We start from the raw sequence: 26,234 nt of genomic DNA, 5'->3' as shown, positions 1-26,234 counted from the left end.
AAGGATGCAGTGAGCTATGACCGTGCCACTGCACTCTAGCTTGGTGACAGAACGAGACTCTGTCTCAAAAACAACAAGAAAACAACACAACAAAGAAAAATCACACCTGGGCATATTATAGGAAAAATGCCATGAACCAAAGACAAGAAGAAAAATAAATGCAGAGAAAAAAGATGCATTACAATTAAGGGAACAAAAACAGGACAACTGACTTTTTTTTTTTTTTTTTTGAGACAGAGCCTTGCTCTGTCACCCAGGCTGCAGCACAGTGGCGTGATCATGGTTTACTGCAACCCTGATCTTCAAGGCTCAAGCAATCCTCCCACCTCAGCCCCGAGTACTTGGGACCATAGGCAAATGTCACCATGCCCGGTTAATGTTTTAGATTTTTTTGTAGAGACTGGGTCTCACTTTATTACCCAGGCTGGTCTCGCACCCCTGGGCTCAAGTGATCCACCTGCCTCAGCTTCCCAAAGTGCTGGGATTACAGGTGTCAGCCACCATGCCCAGCCAGGACAACTGACTTCTGAACAGAAGCAAAGGAAGCCAGAAACTTCCTGGGTGACAGAGCCAGACCCCCATCTCTAAATAAATAAAATAAAAATAAAATGTAGTGATACCTTCAAAGCACTGAAAAAAAAAATTAAAATAACCACCAACTCAGAGTCCCATACCTAGTGAAAATATTCTTCAAGAATAAAGCAAAGAAATTTGTGTTGGCCAACCTATTCAGGACTTACGATCATTGAGAGAAGGAAAGCACATGAGGAGAGTCCTACATTCAACCCAGATTTCTTCCTTAGGCCACTTCCAAACCACTGCAAAGGAAACAAGTCCAAACTGAAGTGGCAACAATCTCACTGGGCAGAAGAAACAGAGATCAGCATTAAGGGCTGTCGAGGTGACTGGGATTTGAAGGAAAGAGTACTGGAGATGAAGGAACTCTAGAGCCCCCGAAATCTGTACAAAGATACCCACTTGGGTGCTTGGCTGACTGCTAGGCATATGAACAGGGTGCAACTATGGGAGTCTATCAAAGAACAGCTGCTTGGAGTCAAATCGCTGCTGAGCAGCTTCTTGGGCTCTCTGCTGCAGCTTTTGGGCTAGACAATCCACCTGAGGAGAAAAGTGGCGTCGGCCGGGCGCGGTGGCTCAAGCCTGTAATCCCAGCACTTTGGGAGGCCGAGACGGGCGGATCACGAGGTCAGGAGATCGAGACCATCCTGGCTAATACGGTGAAACCCCGTCTCTACTAAAAAATACAAAAAACTAGCCGGGCGACGAGGCGGGCGCCTGTAGTCCCAGCTACTCGGGAGGCTGAGACAGGAGAATGGCGTGAACCCGGGAGGCGGAGCTTGCAGTGAGCTGAGAGCTGGCCACTGCACTCCAGCCTGGGCGGCAGAGCCAGACTCCGTCTCAAAAAAAAAAAAAAGAAAGAAAAGTGGCGTCAAATGCTGAGCTCACACCCCCTACCTTTCTTCCTTTCCTCTGGATCTTGGCTCCACAAATTTTTACTGTGTTGACAGCAGTGCTTCAAATGCTCTCCAATGCTTCAAATATGGTCTTTAAATCTTAGCCTACTTTTCTCCTTGTTCTCAGTGGAAAAGTTGGTTCAAAGCATTCTTGTCCACCATTGATAAAAGCAGAATGCTTTTTTTCTATAATATATTTTGGAGGCTGGGTATGGTGGCTTGCAACTGTAATCCCTGCTACTTGAGAGGCTGTGGTGGGTGGATCCCTTGGGCCCCAGAGTTCGAGGTTGTAGGGAACTATGATCATGCTGCTGCACTGTAGCCTGGGTGACAGAGAGAGACCCCCACCTCTAAATAAATAAAATAAAAATAAAACATTTTGGAGAGAAAATTTTAAAAGCCTAAATAAATGAATGGATTAGGATTCCATGCTCATGGATTAGGAGACTCAATATTGTAGAGATGCAGTTCGCCCCAAAGTCATCTAAATGCAATGCAGCTCAGTTTTTTGAAATCCAATTGGAAGTAATGGGGAAGACTTAGCAAGTTGGCTCTGAAATTTATGAGGAAATGCAAAGACCAAAATTAACCAAGACACTTGTGAAGAATAAGAACAAGACAGATAGAAGCCTTGCTTTCCTGGGTATCAAAACTTACTATGAAGCTCCAGTAATTAAAATATCATGATATTGGCACACTAGACAAATAGACAATAAAGTAGAAAAAAACAGCCCACAAATAGATTTGCACACATATATATTTGATTCATGACAAAGGTGGCATTCTACAGCAGTAGGAAGTAATAGATTCTTCAGTAAGCTAGATATCTATTTGGAAAAAATGAAACCTGACACCCACTTCATACCTTACCTAAAAATCAATTCCAGGTAAACTGTAAATCTGTGAAAGACAAAACAATAATGACTTAAATATAGGACTTTTTTTTTTTTTTTTTTTTTTTTGAGATGGAGTCTAGCTTTGTCGCCCAGGCTGGAGAGCAGTGGTGCAATCTTGGCTCACTGCAACCTCCGTCTCCCAGATTCAAGTGATTCTCCTGCCTCAGCCTCCCCAGTAGCTGGGATTACAGATGCCTACCATCACCTCTGGGTAATTTTTGTATTTTTAGTAGAGACAAGGTTTCACCATGTTGGTCAGGCTGGTCTTGAACTCCTGGCCTCAGGTGATTTGCCTGCCTCATCCTCCCAAAGTGCTGCTGGGATTACAGGCGTGAGCCACCACACCCAGACAGTAGAGGACTTTTTAAACAGAACACAAAACCCCACAAACTATAAAGAGAAAATTTATCAACTCTACTACCTTAAAATTAGTAACGTCTATTCATCAAGATACCATGAAGAGAGTGGAAAAGCAAGCCACAGAGGGGAGAAGATATTTACATCCAATCCCTAAGAGGTTGTGGGGCAGATACTTCCCACACTCCACCTCACATCCTCTCAGCCACGTTTTCCTCTGCTATGGCTATCACTGCTAGTGGATGGCATCTTCACCCTCTGCCCCAGGGCTTCTCAGTGGCCCCAGTGTGGGGGTCATGTGGGAATCACTCACATGTGTATGTATGATCTGGAAAAGCGAGGGGCTTAATGCCCCATGGGGACCTCTTGGCCAATAGGGGCCCTGAGCTAGAGGATATGAAAGAAAGGCTCCCTTCTTTCATATCTCGAGTGGATAATTTTGAGGTGCATTTTACATGGCCCCTCAGAAGGACGGTCTCAGTGAAACTGAATCCAAGTTTCCCATAACCGTGACCAGCTCTGGAGAAGCCACCCTTCGACTGGTTTCCTCTCCTTTCCTTTCCACTGCGATTCCCTAGGACATTCCCAAATAAATGATCTGCCTGCAAGCCCTGGCCTCAGGCTCTGTTTTCTGGTGGTAACCCCACCTACCCTAGAAATCTAGAATCCCTACAAATCACTAAGAAAAAGATATACAACTCAATAGAACAATGGCAAGACATGACAGGCTTTACAAAAAAGGAAATCCAAGTGGTCAAGGAACATTTAAAAAGCTGCTCGACTCTGTTAATGGTTAGGAAGATGCTAGTTAAGCTTACTTCATACTCATCAAAATGGCTAAAATTTTAAAATAATGAAAAGTTTTGGTGGGTATATTACCTACCACTGTGTAACAAATTACCTCAAAACTTGATGGCCGAAAACAACAACCATTTATCATCTCACCATTTCCATGTGTCAGGAATCGGGGCTTAGTTGAGTGTCTCTGGCTCAGGGTCTCCCACAAAGCTGTGATGGAGGTGTGAGCTAGGACTACAGTCACCCAAGACTTGACTGGGGGATAACTCACTTGCAAGCTCAATCAGGTGATTGCGGCAGGTCTCAGGTCCTCACTGGCTGTGGTCAGGTGTCTGTTCCTTGCTGGGTAGACCTCCTTCCGCTAGCTCACTACAGGGCTTCCCTCACAGTAAGCAGGTGAGGATGCAAGGGAGGGTGCCCAAGATAGAGGCCTTTTTGTAACCTCATCTTGAAAGTGACATCCATTACCTTCTGTCACATGCTATGCAGTAGAAGTAAGTTACTAGCTCCAGCCCACACCTAAGAAGAGGGGATTAGAATACCAAGAGGTGAGGATCTTTGGGGGCCATTTCAGAAGCTGGCTGCCACAATGAGGATGAACAACAAATCATATAGTGATGGTGGGAGCATAAATTAGTACCACTATGTTGGAAAACAGTTTGGCATTTTCTACCTAACGTGAAGATATGCTTACCCTCTGACCTAGCACCTCTACACTTAGCATGTGCACCAACAGACATGCATAGAAATGTTAATAGCAGCATTATTTGTAATAGCAATATTACAATAATGCTATTGTAATAGCAATAACATTATTTGTAAAAGCCCAAATGTCCTTCAACAGTAAAACAGATCAATAATTGTTGGATATCCATGCAGTGGAATACTATAGTGTACAGCAGCAAAAATGAGTGAAACATAGTTAAATGTGACACAAATGAATATAAATGATGTTTAATGAAAAAAAGTTGGACATAAAGGAATTTCTATTTGAGAAAATTATTCTATTTGTAGAAATTTCAGAAAACAGATCAAACTAAGCTATTGTATTTTGTGATGTCTGCTTAGACAGTAACATCGTAAATAGCAAGTAAGTAGTTACCACAAAAGTCCATCGAGTGCTTATCCCTTGCAGGAGTGGGAGGGTCTCCTGAGCAGGGAAGGGCAGGACCAGCGCTCTGGCACACTTCTATTTCTTGACTGAAGAGTGGTTACGCGGGTGTTTGCCTTCTGATCACTCACTGAGCTGAACATTTTTTTGTGTGTACCTTCTATATGTATGTTACATTTTGCCATAAAGAAAGGTCTTGACCGGGCACAGTGGCTCATGCCTGTAATGCCAGCACTTTGAGAGGCCGAGGCGGGCAGATCACCTGGGGTCAGGAGCTCAAGACCACCCTGGCCAAGATAGTGAAACCCCATCTCTACTAAAAATACAAAAATTAGCCAGGCACGGTGGCATGTGCCTGTAATCCCAGCTACTCGGGAGGCTGAAGCAGGAAAATCGCTTGAACCCGGGAGGCAGAGATTGTTGTGAGCCGAGATCACACCACTGCCCACTCCAGCCTGGGTGACACAGGGAGACTCCATCTCCAAGTTAAAAAAAAAAAAAAAGAATGAATGATCTCAGAAAACTACACACAAACTTACATCCTATCATCTAGTCATGCACAAAAGAAAAAGCACTCGGCAACTGTCAGCAACTGTCAGCCTGCTTTCGGGGGGTCCTTCAGGTGAGAAATCCAGGCACATTCATATCTGCCTCACCCCTTTGCCACGCCAGGCCCTGAAAGGAAAAGAAGGCAGCGGAGTCCGTAAGCCTTGCCATTTCCAACATGGTTTGCTGTGGAGAGGGCAGAGACCTCTCCTTCTGGAAGAGGACCCAGTCTTCTCCCTCAGTCATGGTGGGAGGCAGGGAGTGTGAAGAGGGTGTTGGCTGAGCGGACCTGGGGTCAGGAGTCAGGGATAGGAAGCCCTTTGGAGTAGTCACTGGAGCTCAGCTCTTAAAGACAACCTGCCTGCTCCATGTGGCTTCAGTGAGAAGACACAAAAACCCTCTCTAAGTGGCCCCCCCCAAGCCCCACCCCCAGAACTTCAATGAAAAGGTCAAGGGAATTTTCCTCTCCTTTAAATGGAATGAATCTTTCTTGGGCCCAAAAAGAATTATTCATCAGGTGTTCATGGCACTCCGCGTGCCTTTACAGGGCCCGGCCGTGCTCTGAGGCACAACAGACAACTTTTTTCCTGAAAGCTCAGTTTATAGGCCAACTTCAAAGCTCGGGTTCTCAGAGCAGGGCACAAGGCTCCAGTTTGAGGACTCACATCAAAGGGAGGCACACAGGTTGATCTGCTGTCGGGTGGACAGCCGCAGGGCTGGAGGGGCGGCCTCCAAGGACGTGGCTGTCCTCTGCAGCTGGAGAGCTCACGGGGGCAGCCTGGCATGGCCCGGCCTTGCAAACTCCAACTTCAAAAGCCCCAGACCATCACTCTACCCACAGCAGGTGACTGTCTGAAATGGAAGGCAGAGAGTGGAGGGCAGAAGACAGAGGTCGGGGGATAGTAGATGACCCCAAACCTGTTTATGCTGCCCAGTCAGGAAAGGCTACAGGGTTTAAATGTGGAAGAACCACATCGAGCCTGGCTGTCCCTAAGGGCAAAACCAACCGAGTGAATGCTTCTTGAGTGCTCCCAAGCCAGGGATTGTGTGAGAATTCCATTAGTCCTCACAATGGACCATGGAAGGTAGGTCTTATTATGTTCACGTTTCAGAAGAGAAAACTGAAGCTTACGAAGTCCAGTGGTTTACCTACCTCAGTAGAGCTGTTGTGAGAATGAAATTAGTTAGTTCACAGAAAATGCGAAGAACAGTTCTCAGCCCCATGGGAAGCATCAGAAAAAATATACATATTGGTTATCATTTACCTGCATTTAAATTAGAGTCACAGAATTAATAAGGGTAGATTGGAATTCCTCAGTCCTTGCTGTTATCTACTACTCAAGGGACTTAAAAATAAGAAAGCGAGAGATGCTCTCTGGGGGCTACAGTATAAAACACATAACAGAGCTGAGCAGAGATAGGCAAGTCATCCCAAAAAGAGAGAGTGCTCCCTGGCCAACAGGCCTTGACTTCATTCATTTATTCATTCGTTGAACAAATTATTTCTTAGCACTCTCTTTGTGGCTGACATTGTTCTAGGCAGAAGGGATAATACAGTGAACAAGACAGTGTCCTTGGTTTCATGAAGCTTGTGTTCTTGTGAGGGAAGCAGTCAATAAACAAGCAAACAAATAAAGAATTAAAGAACAAGAGCGCGATGCATATTAAATGACTGTAACTTAAATGCCGGTAAATAACTAATATGCATATTTTTTCTTCTGATGCTTCCCACAGGGGCAAGAACTGTTCTTAACATTTTCCATGGACTAACTCATTTAGTTCTCACAACAGCTCTACTGAGGTAGGTAAAAATATCCTTATTTTCCAGATGAGGACATGGAGGCGCGGAGAGGGGAAGTAACTTGCCCAAGTCACAGGGCTGGCAACCCGGATTTGATTCCAGGCAGCCTGGCTCAGTGCATGTCACTTCTGCACTGGGCTGTCTCCCTCCCATGGTGTCAACCTGTGGATGAGGGGCTGGTCAGTCATAGCCACATAGAGAAGAGCCACCTGAAGGGCAGTGCCATCTTCCTCTGTTCCAAAGAGGAAGCCCCAGTCCAGGAACATGAGCATCAGGTCTGCGGGACATAGTCTCCTGTCGTGAAGATAGTACCTCACGTTGGTATAGCTCAGTAACACCAGGACTCTCCAAGACTGCCCTGGTCCTGAAACTTCCATGTCTAAAGAAGACACGCATCCCAACCCCAGGTGGGGCTGGGGGTGGTAGTAGTAGCGTCAGTGAATACCAGTAGCCAATCTGCCTGGCAGTTCAGTTCTCACCCAATTTTCTCCATCTGTCTCCCAAGCCTGGTCAGTGTGACTGTAGCCCAGAGAGACAGCCCCACTCTTAGAGCTGACAAATCTGGTTTCTAAGTCCTAAAGCCCAAAGACCTGTGGCCGGGGCAAGTGTGCTAAGTAGCATTTCTCCAAGGTGCCCCCAAGGCCATGCTCGCTGTCAGATCGCAGCCACAGAGGGGGTTTCCATTCATCACACAGTAGGCACTGACACAGGCACTTTCCCGAACCTAAGTTTCTCTTCAGGCTGTGTCATCATCAATTTCTCCAGAGATTATTCTTTTTCCAAGGACCCAGAATCCAGCTCTATAGGATCATCATCCCTTTCTCCATCAAAATCTTCCCATAAGTCCCCAGGAAGCTCTTCTCTTTCTCTTTTTTTCCTCTAAGATAATAGCAGCCAATGTAGTGGTTAAAAGCTCCCTGGAGTCAGTGGGATACAAGCTCAAGTTTCAACTCAGCTAATGCCTAGTCATGGGACCATTGTGCCTCAGTTTTCTCAACTATAATATGGGAATCATAATACCTAGAGTATGGGAAGTCTAGACTCTGCTATGGTAGAAAAGAAACCCTTAACTCCCAGGGCACAAATATATCAAAGTTTATTTCTCACCCATGCAAAGTTAGGTGTGGATCTTGGGGCCTCTCCCAGGCAGTTCCCTTCCAAAGTGGAGAGTTAGGGCAAGTCAGTTTGCATCTTGCAGTTCCACTCTCCGAAACATGTGGCTTCTAGGTGGCCACTGCAGGGCAAGAGAAAGCTAGAAACAGTGCACTGGTTCTTAAATGCTTCAGCCCAGATGTGACACATCTCACTTCAACTTGTGGTCCACTGTCCAGAGCTGGACATATGGCCTTGCTTGAGTCTAAAGTGGCAGCATGATGGGGAGGAACACATGGTTATCTGTCTGTAGTTACTGTATCTGCCACAGAGAGTAACACAAGGTGCCTGATAGATAAGCAGCACTAAATGTAACCAGAATTATTATTATCCAAAATAATCACCTGAAAAATTATTCCGACCCGAGGTTAGTGGAGATTCAGGTATGGACTAGATTCATCAGTGGTGGGCGAGTTCCTGGGAGGTGGAAGAGGTGCTGGAGTGTAACCACGATTGTCACTCCCATACCCTCCCCGCTCCCCCCAACCCAGTGCCCAGCTCAGCGTGTCCATTATACGCTCACATGTGTTCAATCTATCAGAACCGTCCCTGGGTTTCTGCCTTGTTGCCCCAGGGCCAGCTCTCCTAGAATAGTGAGAAGTGGGGAAGTGGGAGGCAGAGGTAGACACCCGGTCACTCCAACCTCACCTTCCCGAGCAGTCAGCATCTGTGATAAGCTGGGCACTGAGCAAAAGAAAGCCCTGGAGAAGCCCACAGGCTGGCTACCAAAACAAGGTGTATGGGAGCAGATATTGTCTTACAGAAGTTCTCTTGTTGGTAAGGATCATGAAAATCATCACATCTTGTGAGGGTTGTGCTCTAAGCAATTGCCAGTTTACAAGGAGACCATCACCTTTTGGTGAGCAAGTTTTCCTCTAAATATAGTTAATGCTTGGGACCTTAAATTATAAGCATGAGTGGCCATTACTGGGACCTGCTGATGCCCGGGGCACACTTTGGCCAAGTAGTAAGCGAGACCAGCATATCCCCAGTGACAAAGCCAGCGTGTTCCAGGCGTCATGGCCAGTAGGCATCAAGTAGCTGCAGGTGGAAGAACGTAAACTTGAGAGGACAGTTGTGAGTTCACATGAGGAAAGTCTGGGGGCTCCTGGGAATAACCAGGTGAGACAACAGCAGAAGACTCCTATGGTGAGCAGCAGGAGGCAGAGGCCATGAAATCTGAGTTACTACTGTCACTGGGACCTTATTTTGCCTAACAGCCAGTGTGGCCCTAAGAAACACAGGTAACAGCAGAAAGTCCTGAAAGTAACAACCAAGAAAATGGATTTCAGAGCATACATGGAACACCTCTGGGGGCTCCCAGGACAAGGTAAGAGGACTCTGGGGGCAGGGGTTGATGTTCTCACAGTTGTGGGCAGAGAGGGACCCAGAAACTACTGCTTTTCACTGTGATTCTGACCCTACTGTGCTCCTCCAGGCCACTGTCTTCTAGGCTGGAGATTTGGCAAAGATCCTGAAAGGACTTCGCTGGGATGTCCAAGCCCTGGGTTCTCTCGGTGCAGGACCTGACTTTCCAGCTCCTCCCAGGGATGATTCTGCCTCTGAACCCGAATTCTGGGTCTAGGAAGGAGGTGCTTTCCATGCCCAAGAGGCCTCAAGGGGCAATAGAAACTCAGACCAGCATGAGCCAGGAGCTCAGTCAAAAGGAGCCGCGCACCCTCAGTGCCCCCAAAGAGAGCCTCCTTCTGTGTGGGGAAAGTGAGACCTGGTGGACAGTTCCAGGGTCCTGGGACAGGATGGCGAAAGGGACTGCTGCCATGGCGCACACAACTAGCAACACATCCAAATCCAAAGACATCAGATCAGTTAAGGATTGAGATGCAGCCCAGGGCTCAGTGGGAAAGCATGTGCAACTGATCAGTGAGGTCCACCCGGGGGCTGGAGGATATAGGTGACTGCAGACAGTTACTGCAGCTTCCTGTCTGTCTGTGAGCTCAGTCAAGGGACTCAGCCTCCTGCCTTCCTTCCCAGCTCTAGGGCCGAGCATGAGAGAAAGTAAACAGCAATGAGGCCCTTATGCATGAGGACAAAACCCTCTTCCTTTGGAGGAGCCCTCAGCAAGTGCTTCCTGGCTCTCTCAGTTCAAGTCTTCAAGTTAAGCTGTGAAGCCTCTTCCCTGTGGCTAAGCGGTTGCCCTTGTGCTCAGAGAGGTCCCTTTTAGGGTCTGCATGAGCTGCTCCAAAGCATGGGGCTGAGCCTTTCTCCCCAAAACCCAGACCTTCCTGGACTGGTAGACACCCTCCCCTGCAGGTCCGCTCCCTTCCTCACCCTGCTCCAGCCTCATCTGCATTTAACATCCCTTGTTGGGCTGTGGCAGAGAATACTCAACAGACTCATATTAAAAATGCCCTTTAAAATTCAAAAGCTTTGAACTAAAGAAATACCTTGAGAAGTTTTCATGGAAAGTTCAGCTCCACTGGTTCAATTCACTACACTTAGATGCACCTTTTCAAATAATAGGGAAAAAATGTAACAGGGTCAGACCCAATCAATACGCTTGTTCAAACAGAATTGCAGGGACTGTGATGTGCGCACATTTTGTACTCTGCCTTTGTACCCCGCCAGTGGCTCTGAAGAAAGGTTTCTTTGCTAGGAGAGCAATGAAAGTGGTAGCCTTTTGAGTGGAGGTGGCAAAGCCATGGCGTGTTTACCGGGCCGGGAGGGGCTCTGCCATTTTTCATGTCTTCCCCAGCCAGGTCTCTTTGTTCTTTTCATAACGGTGCACAACCCACATGGGCAAAGTCCCTTGCACACCCCAGCATCTGATGCTGTGTCGGAAGCAGAGGGCTCCCAGCATTTGTCTGCCACGCCTCAGAAATGTGATTTGGGGATTAGACAAATAATTTGCTTCTTCTTTCCTACCCTTGGTAAGAACACGAAAGGACTTGCCAGGGAGTCCTCCGCTGTCCTTGTGGGAAATTCCCAAAGCCAAAATGGGCTCCTGTCTGGCTGAGCCTGAGCCAGGGTCTGCTCCACCCCACCCCCACCCCTTCAGGCCCCTGGAATGAAACTGTGGGCAGACAGATGGTTCCCTGGCCATGGCCTGCAACCTAAAATAACCAGGAAAATTCTAGAGAACCCAGCTGCCCTGAAGGCAGCCCAGGGGTTAGAGGGAGAGGAAGGGGCTAGCTGCAGCTTACACTCCCACAGACACCAAGGCAGGCAGAAAAGTAAATGATGGAGAAAACAAAACACTTGTTCTCATCGTCTACACTAGTCTGGGCACATCTACTTCATATGGACTCACAAACCCTACATACGATTATAATAATCTGAATGACGTTCTGGACGTGTTGAGAATCTTGGCAGTTCAGGAGGTTCAAGAAGGCATTAGGAAAAGATGTTATTCCTAACCCGTTTCATACTAGATCCTAAAATGTTTTTGTTGGTTCTTGCTATAACCAGACATCTGGGGCTCAACCTGGACCTGGGTTAAAGTCAGAATTGAGGAGTGGACACCAGCAAACGGATACAGAAGTGTGCTCACATCCCCTTCGTCAACTGCAATCTCGTTAAGGTCCTGGGGTCTCCTGGAAGGAAGGGAAGTTGGAATCACAGGGCCACATGGCATTCCCCAGAGTCCTCCCCACCCTGTAGTGTCACCGGCCAGCCAGCACTGTCACAGATGGCCCCATCTTACCTCAGGTAACGAGAGTGCTCTCAAAGCCAGGCCACGTCGCCTGCTTACGCAGGATGAAGCTGGAGTGTGCCTTTTCTGAGCATGGTACTTTCTGTCGACTCCGAGTTGAGGGACTGTCACATACTCCCTCACTCTGTAGATTGAAATCTGGGCCTCAATTCCTATAGAACAGGGTACCCCTACTCCTTGACGGCACACTCTAAAACGAGCAGCAAGGGAGGGGGTTCCGCATTCCCTCTTACACAGGATTGTATGTGTGAAACAGAAAGTGAGACCAACAGTAAAAAATAAAATAAAAAAGCCACTGGCATGTTTTCACTGAGAAAATGTCTACAGATGGCCACCCTGTGGAGTGGGTATTATCTCCCGTGTGGTTTCTTTTTTGGTTTGGGGGGCTTTGCACTCAGTTATGAAATCATTCTCACCACCAGCACCGCCCCACTTCATCTGTTATGGTGACATTTCCAAGTAATGTTTAAAACCAAAGAGTACATTTTATTTTACAATTCAAAGAGTTCAGTAGCCAAAAAAGCAGCAGTACCCCCTGTTCGGAATGCCCTGGAATCTACTTTCCCCAATTTAAATAGTTGGAAAGTCACCATGAACCTCGGATGCTCTTCTTGGCAGTAGAGAAAAACTGCCATAACAACAAGCTCAGAAATATACACACCCCTCAATGGAACTGGCTTCTTGCCTTCTGTTTTGAGCATACATCACAAGTCAAAATGAATTAAATACAAATCCAGTTTGCAATGGTCCGTCACTAAGCTGCCTCCCAGGAGCGAGCCAGCAGCATGTGGGTTGGAAGGGGGCCCGCAGCGTTCCCTGCGCTGTCTTGAATTGGACTGCAGTCTGTCTGACAAAATCAGCCCCACGAGGGAGTCCACAGCCCAGCGGCTCCTTGACTGGGATGGGGTAGGGGGTTGCCTTGAACAGCTGTGGAAGCCTAGCCAGGGGCCCAAAAGCATAGGCCTCCTCACTCCAGGCCTCTACAGTCAATCAAATGTCAAGGAACCATCACCAGAAGAAACTTTTCATAGGTAAACAGAAGCAGGAACGAGAGCTGACAGTGGGGATTTTCCAAAGAAATGGAAACAAATGTACACAGGCCACTCACCAGAGACTATAGCCAGCGAGAAACAGGAAACGTATCAGGTTAATATTTTAATCTGTACATCACATTTTTTTTGCAAACCATTACATTTTTAAATTAACTTTTTCTTGCAAAATATTCATTTCATTTTCTCCAAGAAAATCTTACAAAGGCAAAAATAAAATTTTATTTTGGCAAATGTCATGAAGTTGATACTGGCAGCATATGGAGTTAGTTAAAAATAGACGACAACTGCTAAATATATTCAAAATTCTATTTTTTTTCTGAGCATAGTCAAAGAGAAGTTTTCATTTAAAGTGTGGCTCCACCCAATGGAGGTTTTTGTTGTTGTTATATTTCCATTTAAACGTCATTTTTTATATGCAGAATAATATAAGAACACAACTTAAATAAAGGGCCACAAACACTGCACCTGGCTTGGTAGTCCCCCTCCTCATGTGGGGCTGGAAGTCAAATCAAAGTCCTGCCATTATGGCCCTGCTGGCGGCAGGCCATGAGGGATAGTGGGGGCACACTGCTGCCCTCCTGCCACCAGACCTGAGTCCCAGGGAAGCCAACCCGGGATTCTCCAAGGGCAGGCAGCAAAGGTTCCCATCATGGCCTGGTTGGAGGGAAGGGATTTCTAGGTAGATGTCACCCAGTATGGAGTTTATTGCTATAATACAATGAAAGTTGCTTCCTCTCACGTTTTCTGTACTTCAATGTGTACTGTTAAAAATGAAAGCAGGCCAGGCGTGGTGGCTCACACCTGTAATCCCAACACTTTGGGAGGCCAAGGCGGGTGGATAACCTGAGGTCGGGAGTTCAAGACCAGCCTGACCAACACGGAGAAACCTCGTCTCTACTAAAAATACAAAATTAGCTGGGCGTGGTGGCATACGCCTGTAATCCCAGCTACTCAGGAGGCTGAGGCAGGAGAATCACTTGAACCCGGGAGGCAGAGGTTGCGGTGAACCAAGATCGCGCCACTGCACTCCAGCCTGGGCAACAAGAGTGAAACTCCGTCTCAAAAAAAAAAAAAGAGAGAAAGCAAACTGCTTTTTTCTTTCTGACAAGAGCCCTTTGTTGAGGGAAGCCTGTGGGCCCCAGTACTCTTGAACACACTGTTGCCCCTAAGCCAAACCCAAGGGGCAAGGCACAGACTTGGGCTCCACGTGCGATCCTGGTGGAGTTTCACATAGAGCGGGTCATCAGGTCAGGGACAGCTGATCTCTGCAGCCAAGGGCCCCTCTTCTCCCAGACAGCACACCAACCAGCCTCTTGCTGGAGTCTACTGGGAACACCTCTTCAAATCTCACTTTCAGCTGAGGTCATTGGAAGCTGGACTAGCCTCTGCTTGCCCCGCCCTTCCCACCCCCCAACACCTGTCACCCAAAGTACCCGAATCTGTATGTGCAGCTGCAAAGTCCTGCATCCTCACCCTTCCTGCCACTCAGCCCTTGAGGTGAACATTAGAAAATAGATTCCGATCCTAAAATACAGTGTATTTTACAGTGTGTATCAAAAGTGCCTTTACCATTTATTGTAGAGAGGAGTCTGAGCTAAACTAGTGGGTGCATATTAGGACCTGGCCTGTGGTGAACACCTGTAGTCAGTAAGCTCCTCCTTCCTCCAGCCAGATTCCCTGCTCAGCTGGAAGGGGTTTCCTTGGGGGCAGAAAGGTCATCTCCTCGGAGGAAGCTGGTTCCACTGGGCCCCTGGCTCCAGGCTTCTCCTTCGTGTGCTGAGTCACGGGTCAGTCACTGCCAGGGCTGGCAAAAAGCACAGGCGACAGTGAGAGGTTGGCAGAAGCCCTGCTCACATCCAGGGTGCAGGCACATCTGCACACACATGACAGAATGGCAGATAGGCGGACAGGCAGAGCAGCAGAGCAGGGGGCTCCAGCAATGCGGCCGCCGCTGTGGGACCCTCAGCTTCTAGGACACATGGGGCTCTCACCCCACCCTCCCTGCACCCCTACTCCACTGCTAGACACATGCTGGCCCCTAAATTAGGTCCCCATCCTGATCGGGCAAAGACTCTAATAAGGGTGCAGTCTGGCCCTGCCCTTCATTGAATGGGGTAGTGCTCTTGACCTCTGTGGGCCTTGTTTTTCTAACCTAAAAAACATGGTGGTCATACCCACTTCTTAACAAGGATGCTGTGAGGGTAAGAAGAAATGCAGTACTCCAAAAAGGGTATAAAAGGCCGATCCCACAGCCATGGGGGCACCAAAACCCAGTAGGAACAGAGTCTCTCCTCCTGCCTCTCTGTGCCTGAGTGCTGCTACTGTGCTCCGATCTGTAGGAGAAAGCCACACCCCCAACCGTGGCCTTCACAATGGACCTGGCTAGAGCACTTCCCTATGGCTCCTCAGTCATCTCCTCCACACCTCCTAGAACCTGGCCCAAGGAGGCTGGCCTCATCCCTCCATGCTGGCAGGGACTTGCTGACTCTGCTGTGAGGCAGGGGGAGCACCCAGGATGGACACCTGACAAAAAATCATGCTTTGTTCCCTGCAGCACAAATACTCTCTCCCTCTTTTCACTTCTTTCTCCAAACACTTAGAGCTGCTCGGGGCGGCCCAGATGAATCCATGAGTGGTGATGGGGAACAAAGGCTCTGAACTCACATCAAAGGGGTTCAAACCCCAGCACTTACAAGCTGCGATTCCTTGCGCAAATCCCTCAAGGTCTCTGAGCTTTTGTTTTCTCATCTGTAAAATGGGGGGAAATACCTTCATAGGGTTGTTGTGTGGATCAAAAGAGATGCTTAGCACAATGCCTGGCACACAGCAGGCACTCAACAATGTTAACCACAGTATATGTAAAGGAAGGAGAGGGGAAAGCCCTGCAAAATGATAGTGGGGTGGGATGTCAGGGAAAGGACTGCCCAGACCACAAGTCTGACCTTCCCCTGTCCAGGTAAACCAATGAGCTCCGAAGCAACAGGCTCAGGCCAAGAACTCACTTGAGACTGGACCAAATGATGCCGGCCTCCTGTTGCAGGGCTCCCTCCTCATCCCGCACTGCCTCTCATCACTAGATGCCCACATGGGGAGGGCTTGGTAGGGGTGGTGCCAGAGCTTTCTGCCTGACTGACGGCCAATTTCACGTTGCCCTGGGCTTCCCTTTCTCTCCCTCTTAAAGTGCCCAGTGACCAAAAGGGCAGTCCCAGCCTCTGCACTGACACCAATTCTTTGTGACCTGGAATGAGCCCCGGCCCCTCACTGGGCCTCAGTTTCCTCATCTGTAGAACTGGACTTTTCCCAGTCTTACAGTTCTTCCATTTCTTTGGCCAAAGCCCTGAAAGGCCAAGATCTAACTCTTCCTTTCCAGTCCCCCAAGGCTGGCAGTGTGGGCTGCACTGGTTCTTGGGCATCAGGCTGCCCTACTGAGGAGAGCAAGGGTTGGGGGCACAGTTCTGGTTCTAGAGATTTCAGGGAGGCAGCAGGGGGGATCGCTCAGTCCCTATTGTATTAGAGCCACTGAGGACTGAGTTCCTAAAAAGCATCACTTTCCCACCTGCCTACCAGTCAGGACAGTCCCCACAGCGGCCGCTTTGCCAGTGGAAGGAGGCGTCAGCAGGTGGCACTGCAATCATCTCAGCACAGCAGGGAGGTGAGGAGCTCAGCGCTAGGGAGGCGCAGGGAGCAGGCAGGGGCACACCAGGCAGGGGCTCTTACTTGGAAGGTGTTAGACAAAGGTGTAGTGGAGTCCGTTGGCTAAAGGGGGGTAAGGTGGCACCGTCCTGGGAGACAGGGGGCCTTTAGGCAGGAGGAGGGCCAGCTGCTGCGCTAGATGGGGCAACAGGAATTAAGCAATGTGTTAGACTCCTCGTCAGCTCCTGCAGCACCAGATGCCCCATTTGGCAGGCTGCGGTGGCATGGGCCCTGCTGCCCACCACGAAGGGCCTGGGCTTGAGGGTGAGGGACAGATCCATGGGGCCTGGTGGGGAACCAGATGGGTCAACCTGCAGTTCCTGGATATGCTTCTGAGATGGAGAGAGGGATCAAGAGTGAGGAAAGGCCGCAGCAAAAATCATCTCTGACTAGGAAGGGAGAAAGGCTCTGGGAACTGGTCACAGCATGTTAGGGCTGGGGGCGCTCATCTGCTGGCACTAAGGAGGCCGAGGATGGCAGACCCCCCAGGGTTAGAGCAAGCAAGGCGAGAGGAGGGCATGGTATGGTGGGGGAGCCGCCCCTGCCCGAATCCTCCCCAGAAGGAGCTCAAAAGCTGCTAAGATGAGCCCCAGGGTCATTAGGAGGAGCGGTTTGGATGAGTCATCTCCTGCATCCCTCGTCCCAGAACACCACACTGGCCAACTCTCAGCCCACTCAGCATGTGCTTGAAGGGACTGAGGACAGCAGAGATTTCAAGGACTGTGCAGGATCAGGCTGTGGGGGACAGAGAACAGGTTTTGACTATGACTATGGCCCCTCCCCTTGCTGTCAGTCACTCTCATGGCCTTCTGGGGCCACAGCAAAACTCTCTGATCCCCAGATCAGACTCCCCAGGCCCAGGCATCTGAGGCTCTGCCGGCCACATCCTTGGCTACCTCTAGACCCTTTGGCCAGGCTTGGAGAATTGGTAGGGGCCATGACACCACTTCAGGCTCTATGGCTGCCCCCTCCCCAGAAGGAGCACACCTGGCCAGGAGCACCACCCAGACACACAGTGGCCTCTGCATTGGGGGAGAAATGCTACTGGGTGAACTGTGAAGGCACAAGGCACACACAGGCAGGTGAGTTGTGAGTGGAAGGAGGAGCCTGCAGTCTCCTTCCTGACTGAGAGAAAGAGCAGCCCTTTTATACACAGAGACACACATATACACAGACACACAGACACACGCTGAGACACACACACACACACACACACACACGTTCTCATCCCATGGTGTTATTTTTTTCGCCCCATACTTTCTGGCACAATACACTATGACAAGGTGAACACTGGCTTTAGTTTAGAGACCAAGGCAGCGGGCCAGGGAGGTCTGGAGGGGCCCCCTTCTGCCTTGCTCCAGCAAGAAATTCAAGCATCAACCACTTTCCTGCCCCCTTCTTCATGAGGTCAGAAACCTTAGCCCCTTGGATCAGAACCTTGAAAACCCTGCTCTTAGCTCATAGTCTCCAAGGAAGTGGGGTAGCAGCACTGCTCCTCCTGGGACCGCCTTCCCCTGATACTTCTGAGCTTCTGGGCCCCCTTGGTCTCCCCCACTGTGTGGCCTGCCCCACCTTCCCTTCCAAGTCCTGCTGTGCTCATGGGACAGGATGCCCAGTGGTCAGGGGAACACACTACTGACCCTCAACTGCCATCCTTGACACCTGATTTTCCACTGGCTCTGGAACAGGCCATGCTGGGCCCAAGTCCACAGGTGCAGTGGGCAGGATCCAGGCCTTGGGGGCTGGGCCATGGCCTTACCTGCCACCTGCTTGCTACGCTGGGAGGCCTCGGAGGCCAGGGCATAGGAGATGTTGATGATGCGCTCCTGCTCCTGCAGCTGCAAGTCCAGGTCAGCCACACTGTTCCGGTCCTGGCCTGAGGTCGGCTGCAGGTTGCACATGCTGCAGGAGGGTCGTAAGCAGACCATGGGCCCTCCTGCCCTGGGCAGCAGCCTCAGGAGTGGAGGGTCTCCCTGGCCTAGAGGTTCTCAACATTTTGAGGGGGTTCAGACAAAAACTGTGGTACTTTCTCCCTAGACAAAGGTAGATGCTTTTCCCCAAACACCCAAACGATCACCGCTTTATTCCTCTTTTGGGAAGGCCACAGACCTTAAGTTCACAGATCTAGCTGGAGGCTCTTATTAAATTCAGACATGAAATGGCTAAGCCAGCTCTGAAATGGAGGCATACAAACAAGATTAAGTTTCTGAAGCTATTGAGGCTGAGGGGACAGTAAAGTCACTTCAGAGGGCCCCAGGCCAGCATCCAGGGGAGTGGGCAATGCCTCTGGTGCCCTAGAGACAAGGCTGGCACCCCTTGGCTCTGATCTGCTGGTCCGCATGAGGGTGCACAGGCCCAAATGCTGGGAGGACCATCACTGGAGCTGATCTCCAACTAGGTCCGCTTCACGCCATGCTTGGCTCCACTCTCCACACTTGCTAGGGTCACTTGGGACACAGAATTGGAGGTGAAAGCCCAGGACAAGAAGCCTCTACAAATGTTGCAGGCCTTTCCAGATGACCCAGGCAGGCTTCCTTGCTGATCTGCTGCCAGTGTACCAGCCTGCCCCCTCCAATGAGTAGGGCTTACCTGAGACAAAGACTTGGCAAAACATGCACCCCAGCCAGCCTGACCCAGGGCTCACATGGTAGAGACACCACCTGGGGTCAGGGTGGTGACCTGCCAACACTTGGGTAAGTGAGGACTGACCTTGACCGGGCGAGGATGTTGCGGATCTTCTCGGCTTTGCGGTAACGCGCTTGCAGCTCCTCAAGGCTAGGTGGCTCTTCGGGATCTAGCTCCACGTAGCGCTCAGGAATTGACACCTTCTCTGGTTTGGACAACTGGGGAGAGGCCAGGAGGTGGCAGAGGGAGACACTCAGATGTCTGGGTTTAGGACTTGCTTTTCCCACCCCCGTCCCCTCCCACCATGGGAAGCAAGCAGAGTCCACAGAGGCTAAGTAACTTGCTAAGATCACAAAATTAGTAAGTTGTGGAACCCAGGTTTGAACCTGAGACCGACTCCAAAGCTCGTGTTCTTTCCACTCCACCACACAACCTCCTACTGGCTGGCAGAAGGCAAGGGCAAGATAGCTAGACTACAAGCTCTCGGGAAAATGATCATCCTTAATGCCACCGTCAAGGCCCTAAGTGACCTGACCCCGATGACCTCTGCAGCCACTGATCAACCAGCCCCTCCAGTTCCCCGCCCACAGTGGGGCCTCTGTTCCACCTGGGAAGCTCTTCCTTTTGTTCCATTGACTCTCATCTTTTCAACCTCACTTTGAGAAGCCTTCTCTGATCCCCTCCACCCCCTCACTTTCCGTTCGCCATTGTCTCCCTCTGTCTAATGCAGGGACTTAGTACTTAGTAGCCCTCCAACTAAATCTCCCTGAATGGATGGATAACGGATAAATGGATGATTGACGGGTGGGTGAATGAAAGGATGTGATGGTGCTTTCTGTCCCTAAAAAGGCTCTTCTGATCTAGACAGGAGGCAGCTATGCTGAATCTACTGCTGGCCAGAGGAAGACAGCCCCAAATTCCACCTCACCAGCATCTCCCGTAGACCTAGTGGCAAACTCGGCTTGGTGAAACTTTGCTTGGACTAAGAACACTAAAGGAAGCTTTTGCATGCTCCAGGAACTTTTTCCTCCCTGAATTACAAAAGCACACTAAAATGGGGTGGGTTGACGCTCCTAAAAACGGGCTTAACCCAATCCCAGGGCAAACCTGGTCATGGATTTAAACCCACAGGCAGCCCTTTCACTCTGCTGGAGATGGCAAGAATAAGCTCTTCTCTGTTACTCCAATGAGGACAGATTTACAGGAAGGAAGTAGATTACATTGTAGCAGGAGGAATTTAGGTTAGAGATAAGGAAGAACATTTTCCCTGGACTGGCAGGCAATCAGGACACTACAGAACACACTTCCCCTGCCAAGGCAGCATGTCGGGGCTTCCTTTGTGAATCTAAGAACACAACAGACCTTTGGCTGTTTCAGATGGCAAATGAACAAGGTCTTGGGCAGGGGACCAGCCTTGTTAACTCCTAGAGCCCCAGCAGACCCCAAAACTCAGCAACTCTATAGACACCTATCTTATCCACACGCTGTTTCTTTGTTCCCAAAGACCACAGGAACCCGTAACATATTGAGTCAGGTAGATAACATTGGCAAATCAGTTTGTGAATGGGCCTGGCCCTGCCTCTTAAGACAGCAGGAAGGCTCCAGAAGACACAGGTCCTCCTCAGTACTCACTCTCCTATCACACAGACCTGGGGAAAAGTTTTATTGAGGTCTCGCCTCAATCTATCCTTCATGTGGTGATAACATTTCCTCTTCTGCCATTTCCGGGCAGGCCAAGTCCTTGTACAAATGCTTTTGGTACATTTATGGATCAGTGTGTGATTCATTCCACACAGTCTTCACGCAGCAAAGATGTACCATGCACCCACTGTGTGCCAGGCCCTGTGCCAGGGGCTAGGGATACAAAGGTGAACCAAGCAGCCATAGACACTGCCCTGCAGAGCTTAGGAATAGCATCGACATAGGCCCCAGGAGACCATCTGCGTCTTGAAGATGTTGACTGTGTCATACCCTGAGGTCCCTTTCTCTCCACTTGGGTAGAGACATTTCTTGATGGGTAGATCCAGCAGTTACTTGCTCTCCTGGGCCTGCCCTGTCATGATGCGCATAAGCCACCAGAGGGCACCAGAAGAATTCAGACCAAAACACTGCACTGTCCCCTAGCTTCTATCATGGCTGGAAATTTTCACCTGTGATTTTCAAACCTGCCCCCCATTTTCCCCTAGTCAGACTGCCCAAGTTGGCCTCACCAGCCAGTTGCAAAGCCAATCCCTGGTGTTGCAGGGAACATTTCCTAACAATAGCAACTGCTGCTCACGTGCCTACTATGTGGCTTTGATTGCTTTGGTCGCTAAACCTCCAGAGAACATGTGGAGTCACTTAATCCTCTTCACAACCCACTTCACTGTTGAGGAAACTGAGGCACAGAGAAGCTAAAATTACAATTTGCCCTAAATTAGAGAGAGTTTTGAACCTTCATTGAAACGTCTGGCCTCCTTTCTTTGCCTCAAGCTGCTATCCATCCATTATCCTAGGCCACACTAAAGCTGAGCCATGTCCCTGTTCAGGGTGATACCCCACAGTGGGAAGGTGGATCAGGCTGGGAGCTTGAAGACCATGTCTCCTGGAGGACATGAAGGAAGCGCCTGCCCTCACCTCTCTGCTGATGTCCAAGTCATAGTCTTGAGGCTCCAGGTCCAACTCAGTGACAGGCATGGCCTGCACTTTCAACCAGCCATTCTCCTCCTTGTCCTTTTTTTCCCCTTGCACGACCCGTTCCAGCAACTGCAGGTCAAAGTCCTGCTCACGCTTCCACTGGCAACAGAACAAGAGGGTTAAACGTAGTCGCTTTCTGACTGCTGAAAGAGCCCAGCTGGTCACCTTTTTCCATGGGGTCCTTTGGAAGATGAACCTGTGATCCCATTAGGGAAAAGCTATATGTGCGATAGAGAACGAAGCCGCTGTCCACTTCATATGGGCTGTTCCAGACTGCTAATGGAACTGATCTGGGTTCCCAGAAGTTTTAAACATACACCCTTGGGGCATAGGTCTAAGACTCATGACTTCAGGCTCACAGTGGTCCCCAGGGAAACAGAAGGCTCCCAGAGAGGGTGACCTCCAAACAACTTGGGACAGAGTTCTAGAAAAGGGATTTGCCCCTTCCACTCTCTACAGCTGGTTCAGGAGACATATGTCCCAGGCTCAGAGTTAATGGAAAAACATGCCCTTCAAGGCCCTGCTAAGCAAGAGGAATAACCAAGGGTCTTTCTATTGGAAATTTTCAGCCAGGTAACATTTGTAGGTGGGGGATATTGCACTCACAGCAGGGCTGGGGAGGTACAAGCAAGAGCAGCTTGGAGCCAATGAGGCAGACAAACTGCTGTGTAAGATCCATCTATTTGAGATAGATGTTTTCTTTAAATTAGAAAAAAAAAACTAAATCATATAAAATTGAAATGCTAAATCAAATGGAATGTTTCTAAGTCTGTTTCATAGTATCAACTTTGTACAAGCTTCCCAAAAGGGAAAATCTAACCCATAAGATCCAACCATGACTGTCCAGCTCCGTGGTGGCTTCCTGTTGACCCAGGACCTGCATCCTCACAGGCCTTTGACCACTGAGCAGGTTGTTGAGAATAGAGTAGGCTCAAAGTCTCACTTCCCCTGAGCAGAACCAAAGCAGATGCTTATCTATCCCAGGTCACCTCCTCTCTCCCATCCATCCACCTCAAAGCCCCAAATGATCCTGATTGTCTTTGATGCCTCCTCAAGTCCCTCCAAAACCCCAAACCCAGAGCCATATTTGCACATTTCACCCATTCATGCACAAGCTCTCAATAATAAACTCAAATCAGTGTAATCGTTCTTAGGTGATGGTTTCCAATTATTGTTGGAAAGGATTAGGCAATTGAAGTTCCAAGGATGAAAAAATCAATTTAATGATTCACAAAGAAAACACTCATTTCCTTACACGCTCACAAATGCTCCAAATAGAGATAAGTCCTCATTTAAACCCAGCCTGATTGTTTCCACAAACAGGAAAAGTTCACTAGACTCTACAAGGTATCCTGGGGAAGAACCACGCCAATCCATTATTATTAAGCAACATGTTTATTGGCGTTGATGCAGAGACTTACACAAGTCTTTTTTTTTTAAGAGAAAAATTACAAGGTATTCAAGTTACGAGTTTTAAATAATCTCTACATTTGAGACATCAAATTATAAAAGGTCAGTGTTACCCCATATGACATTTGTTTTAAAAGTTTAAAAGTTACCAGGTTTGCAGCTTTTAAAGATATGAATGCCCTGGGTCGTAAACCCCTTTGGTGTCTGAGCTAACAGCTGCAGAGAGGCCCTCTGAATACACAGTATATTTTGCTATCCCTTCAGGTTATTAAATACCAGAAACACAAAAGGTTTTCCAAAAGAAATTGTGTGATTGGACTAGAGGAATTAAAACCGAACAGCCTCAGTCTTGGGAGAATGTATTCAAACGTGCAATCTCTGAAGTCCCTGTCTACTGTCCAGGTGTAAGGCATGGATTTTTATAAATTAATAATGCCCAGACCTCTGCCAATGACTGTGGCCTCGGGCAGCAGGTTGGCTCAGGCTTGTGGGGTGGCTTTTGGGACAAGTGAATTATGAGTCAGTAGGCCTGCATGAAAAGGGCAGCAGAAAGGTGAGTCACATCTGGGAACACTCAACGGGCTATGGAGACAAGAACCGCTATTACAAGCCCGGTAACAAGTAGCACAGGCCAGTTAGAGCACGTTCAATGCAAATCAGAAGCTTCTGTAAACACAATCAGGCGGGATTAGAGAGGCAACGAGCGGTAACACTAAAAGCAAAGGAGCTTGTGCAATGAATTAGGGAAAGAACAATCAGGCTAGAGGTTTAGGGAAACATGGGATTTCAAACAACAGGGAAAAGTCAAATGGAATGCTTCCAGAGGGACCTAAGGTGACTGTGGACAGGGTACAGCGCCAGGAAGCACCACCAGGGAGCAGCACAGTCCTCCCCAGCTCTCCCTGACACCCTGAGGCCTCTGCACTGCAAGCCCAGGGAGACCACTGGCCCTGGGGGCAGGGGTGTGACCCAGTGCTCCAGCGCCTTCACACAGCATCTGCTGGCAGGTGTGGGAGGCTGATCGGTTTGCTTGTGCTTCTAATCAAATCATGTCACCATCTTCCTCTTCTCCTCTCTGAACCCTGTATTCCCAGATCCTGAATTCGGCTGAGATTCTGAACGCCTGCAAAGACCCCTCTCCATCGCGACTGGGAGGACTGACTGGGTGTTTCCTCAGGCTCCTGGGCCTGTTTGATCCTCACTCCAGCTCTGGTTCTGGTCATCCTCTAACCAGGCATTTGTCCAGCCTGTGTCATGGACAAACAGCCCCGTGGGGTGTTCTCTCAACCATTTAGGTCAATGGACGGCTCGCTCACTGGGAGGTGTGATATGCTTATGTTTGGGGGACTCTGAGGGGCACTCGGCTCCCTGTTCCTGCCCCGCTGCCTGGCCCCTCCTAACATACTGAGCCAAGATCTCCAGGGAGTGGCCGGCTGAGGTAGCGAGATGAGGGCAGGCCTGTCCTCTCCCCTTGGCCCAGTGTCCTCTTGCGCTCTCGGACCAGGGCCTTCTGGTGCCGCTTCATGCGCTCCAGCTGCTCCTCCGCACTCATCTTGCCCCGCTGGTGATCCCCTGAGTACAGGCGCTCCAAGGCACTCTTGGGTCTCTGAGGAAGAGGAGGCAGGCAAGAGAGACACAGAACGGCTGGGCTGGGCATGCAGAGGACAGCCACCCCGCTGGCTGCATTCCCGTTGTCTCTCACACACATGCACACTCTACTTGGGCTCCTCTTGGACTTATAGAACTATTTCCTCTAAGCAACACGATGCCCCCAACCCTCAGGAGCTTTCTGAGCAGAACCCATTCTGCAGATGCAGACACTGAGGCTCAGGCCTGTCCAGTGAGGCCAGAACCCAGGGTGCAGGCTTCTTGAGCTCCCTCCTGCCACCCTGACAGGCCAGAGAGAAAGGCAGGATGCCCTCCTTGGTGGGCAGTGAGTGACAGGGAGCTCAGGAGGGGCTGAGGCTACCCCAGAGGCCATCCCCAGGGCTGACGGGATGGCCAGTTACTGTCCCCCTGGGAGACCCTCCCTCCCCATGTGAAGGAGCAGGGAGGTCCTCGACAGCTCAAGGCCACTCACAGGGAAGGTCGCCTTGCTGCTTTCGGCATTGAGACCCCTCCGGAGTGTGACGTAGGGAGCAATGGTGGATGACTGCTGGAGCCTTGACATGGACCCTGACAGCCCTTCATGAGGAAAGAGAAGTGCGAGCATGTTTGTGCTGGGGTGGGCAGGTCCCCGCTTCTCCCTCATCACACATTCTTGTAGGAGGACCAAGAGCACCCAGCCAATGACCCACCCTTATTTCTCTTCTTCCTCCCCAGGGCCTGGAAGAGCAAGGTCCCTAATAGAGGATGAGGGCCAGCCCAGGGGTGACCTTTGTCCCTGATGGAGGGCAGTGTCCCTCCAGATCTGTGGACCACTGCAGGCTTTCCTTACATGTAGATGACCAGGCTGCCTGGCAGGTGGAAAGACTGGAGGGGCAGGAATGCCTTTCACCCCCCAATCTATTCTTAGGCACCCTGCACAACCCAACTTGGGGTGAGGAGGAAAGTGGACACTCAACTGGAAAGAAGACATTTAAGGAAAGGGTTCATTGAGGGTTTACTCGAGAGACAGAAGCACTCTGGAAGGTCTGAGATGGACAAGCTGGTGGCAGCAACTCAGCCTGCAGGGTGCAGTGACTCTGGAGCCAGAGCACTGGGATGGTCTTCTGGTTCCACCAATGATCAGCTAATTGGCAAGTTATTTAATTTCTCTGGGCCTTAGTTTCTGTGTCTCTAAAATGGGGATGACAGTACTTTCCTCATAGGATTGTTGTGAATATCATGTCTACATAAAGTGCTTAAACAGTGCCAGGCTTTCTAGTAACTGCTATTATCATTGTTCCTGGGGACAGATGTAACAAAAGAGGAAGAGAATCATGATGTGGGCCAGAGGAAGGCAGGCCAGGTCCTCCCTCTTGGCGGTCCAGAGC

The 26,234-nt window shown here is 49.6% G+C and overlaps 1 protein-coding gene across 16 annotated transcripts in view; it reads right to left on the bottom strand.

Annotated features, from left to right (window-relative positions):
* Window positions 1–12,945: 12,945 nt before the first annotated feature.
* PLEKHA7 (pleckstrin homology domain containing A7) overlaps window positions 12,946–26,234 on the bottom strand; it is a 235,342-nt gene continuing 222,053 nt past the window's right edge. For 8 of the 16 annotated variants that reach the window (XM_033204212.1, XM_033204213.1, XM_033204216.1 and 5 more), the window contains 7 exons: window positions 25,340–25,443; window positions 24,665–24,865; window positions 21,790–21,948; window positions 19,258–19,391; window positions 18,308–18,450; window positions 16,573–16,683; window positions 14,537–14,659 (listed from right to left, as the gene is read on the bottom strand). In XM_033204212.1, coding sequence (XP_033060103.1) covers window positions 16,583–16,683; window positions 18,308–18,450; window positions 19,258–19,391; window positions 21,790–21,948; window positions 24,665–24,865; window positions 25,340–25,443 — 842 coding nt within the window. In that variant the 3' untranslated portion in view covers window positions 14,537–14,659; window positions 16,573–16,582. Of the gene's footprint in view, window positions 14,660–15,548; window positions 15,604–16,572; window positions 16,684–18,307; window positions 18,451–19,257; window positions 19,392–21,789; window positions 21,949–23,225; window positions 24,866–25,339; window positions 25,444–26,234 lie in introns of those variants that run through there. The other 8 variants (XM_033204215.1, XM_033204218.1, XM_033204226.1 and 5 more) reach the window with 6 other exon arrangements.

Source organism: Trachypithecus francoisi, unplaced genomic scaffold (assembly GCF_009764315.1).
Source record: "Trachypithecus francoisi isolate TF-2019V2 unplaced genomic scaffold, Tfra_2.0 Lachesis_group8, whole genome shotgun sequence".
NCBI classification, from domain to species: domain Eukaryota; kingdom Metazoa; phylum Chordata; class Mammalia; order Primates; family Cercopithecidae; genus Trachypithecus; species Trachypithecus francoisi.
The sequence above is the reverse complement of the archived record's forward strand: the minus strand, read 5'-3'. Positions and strand labels throughout refer to the sequence as shown.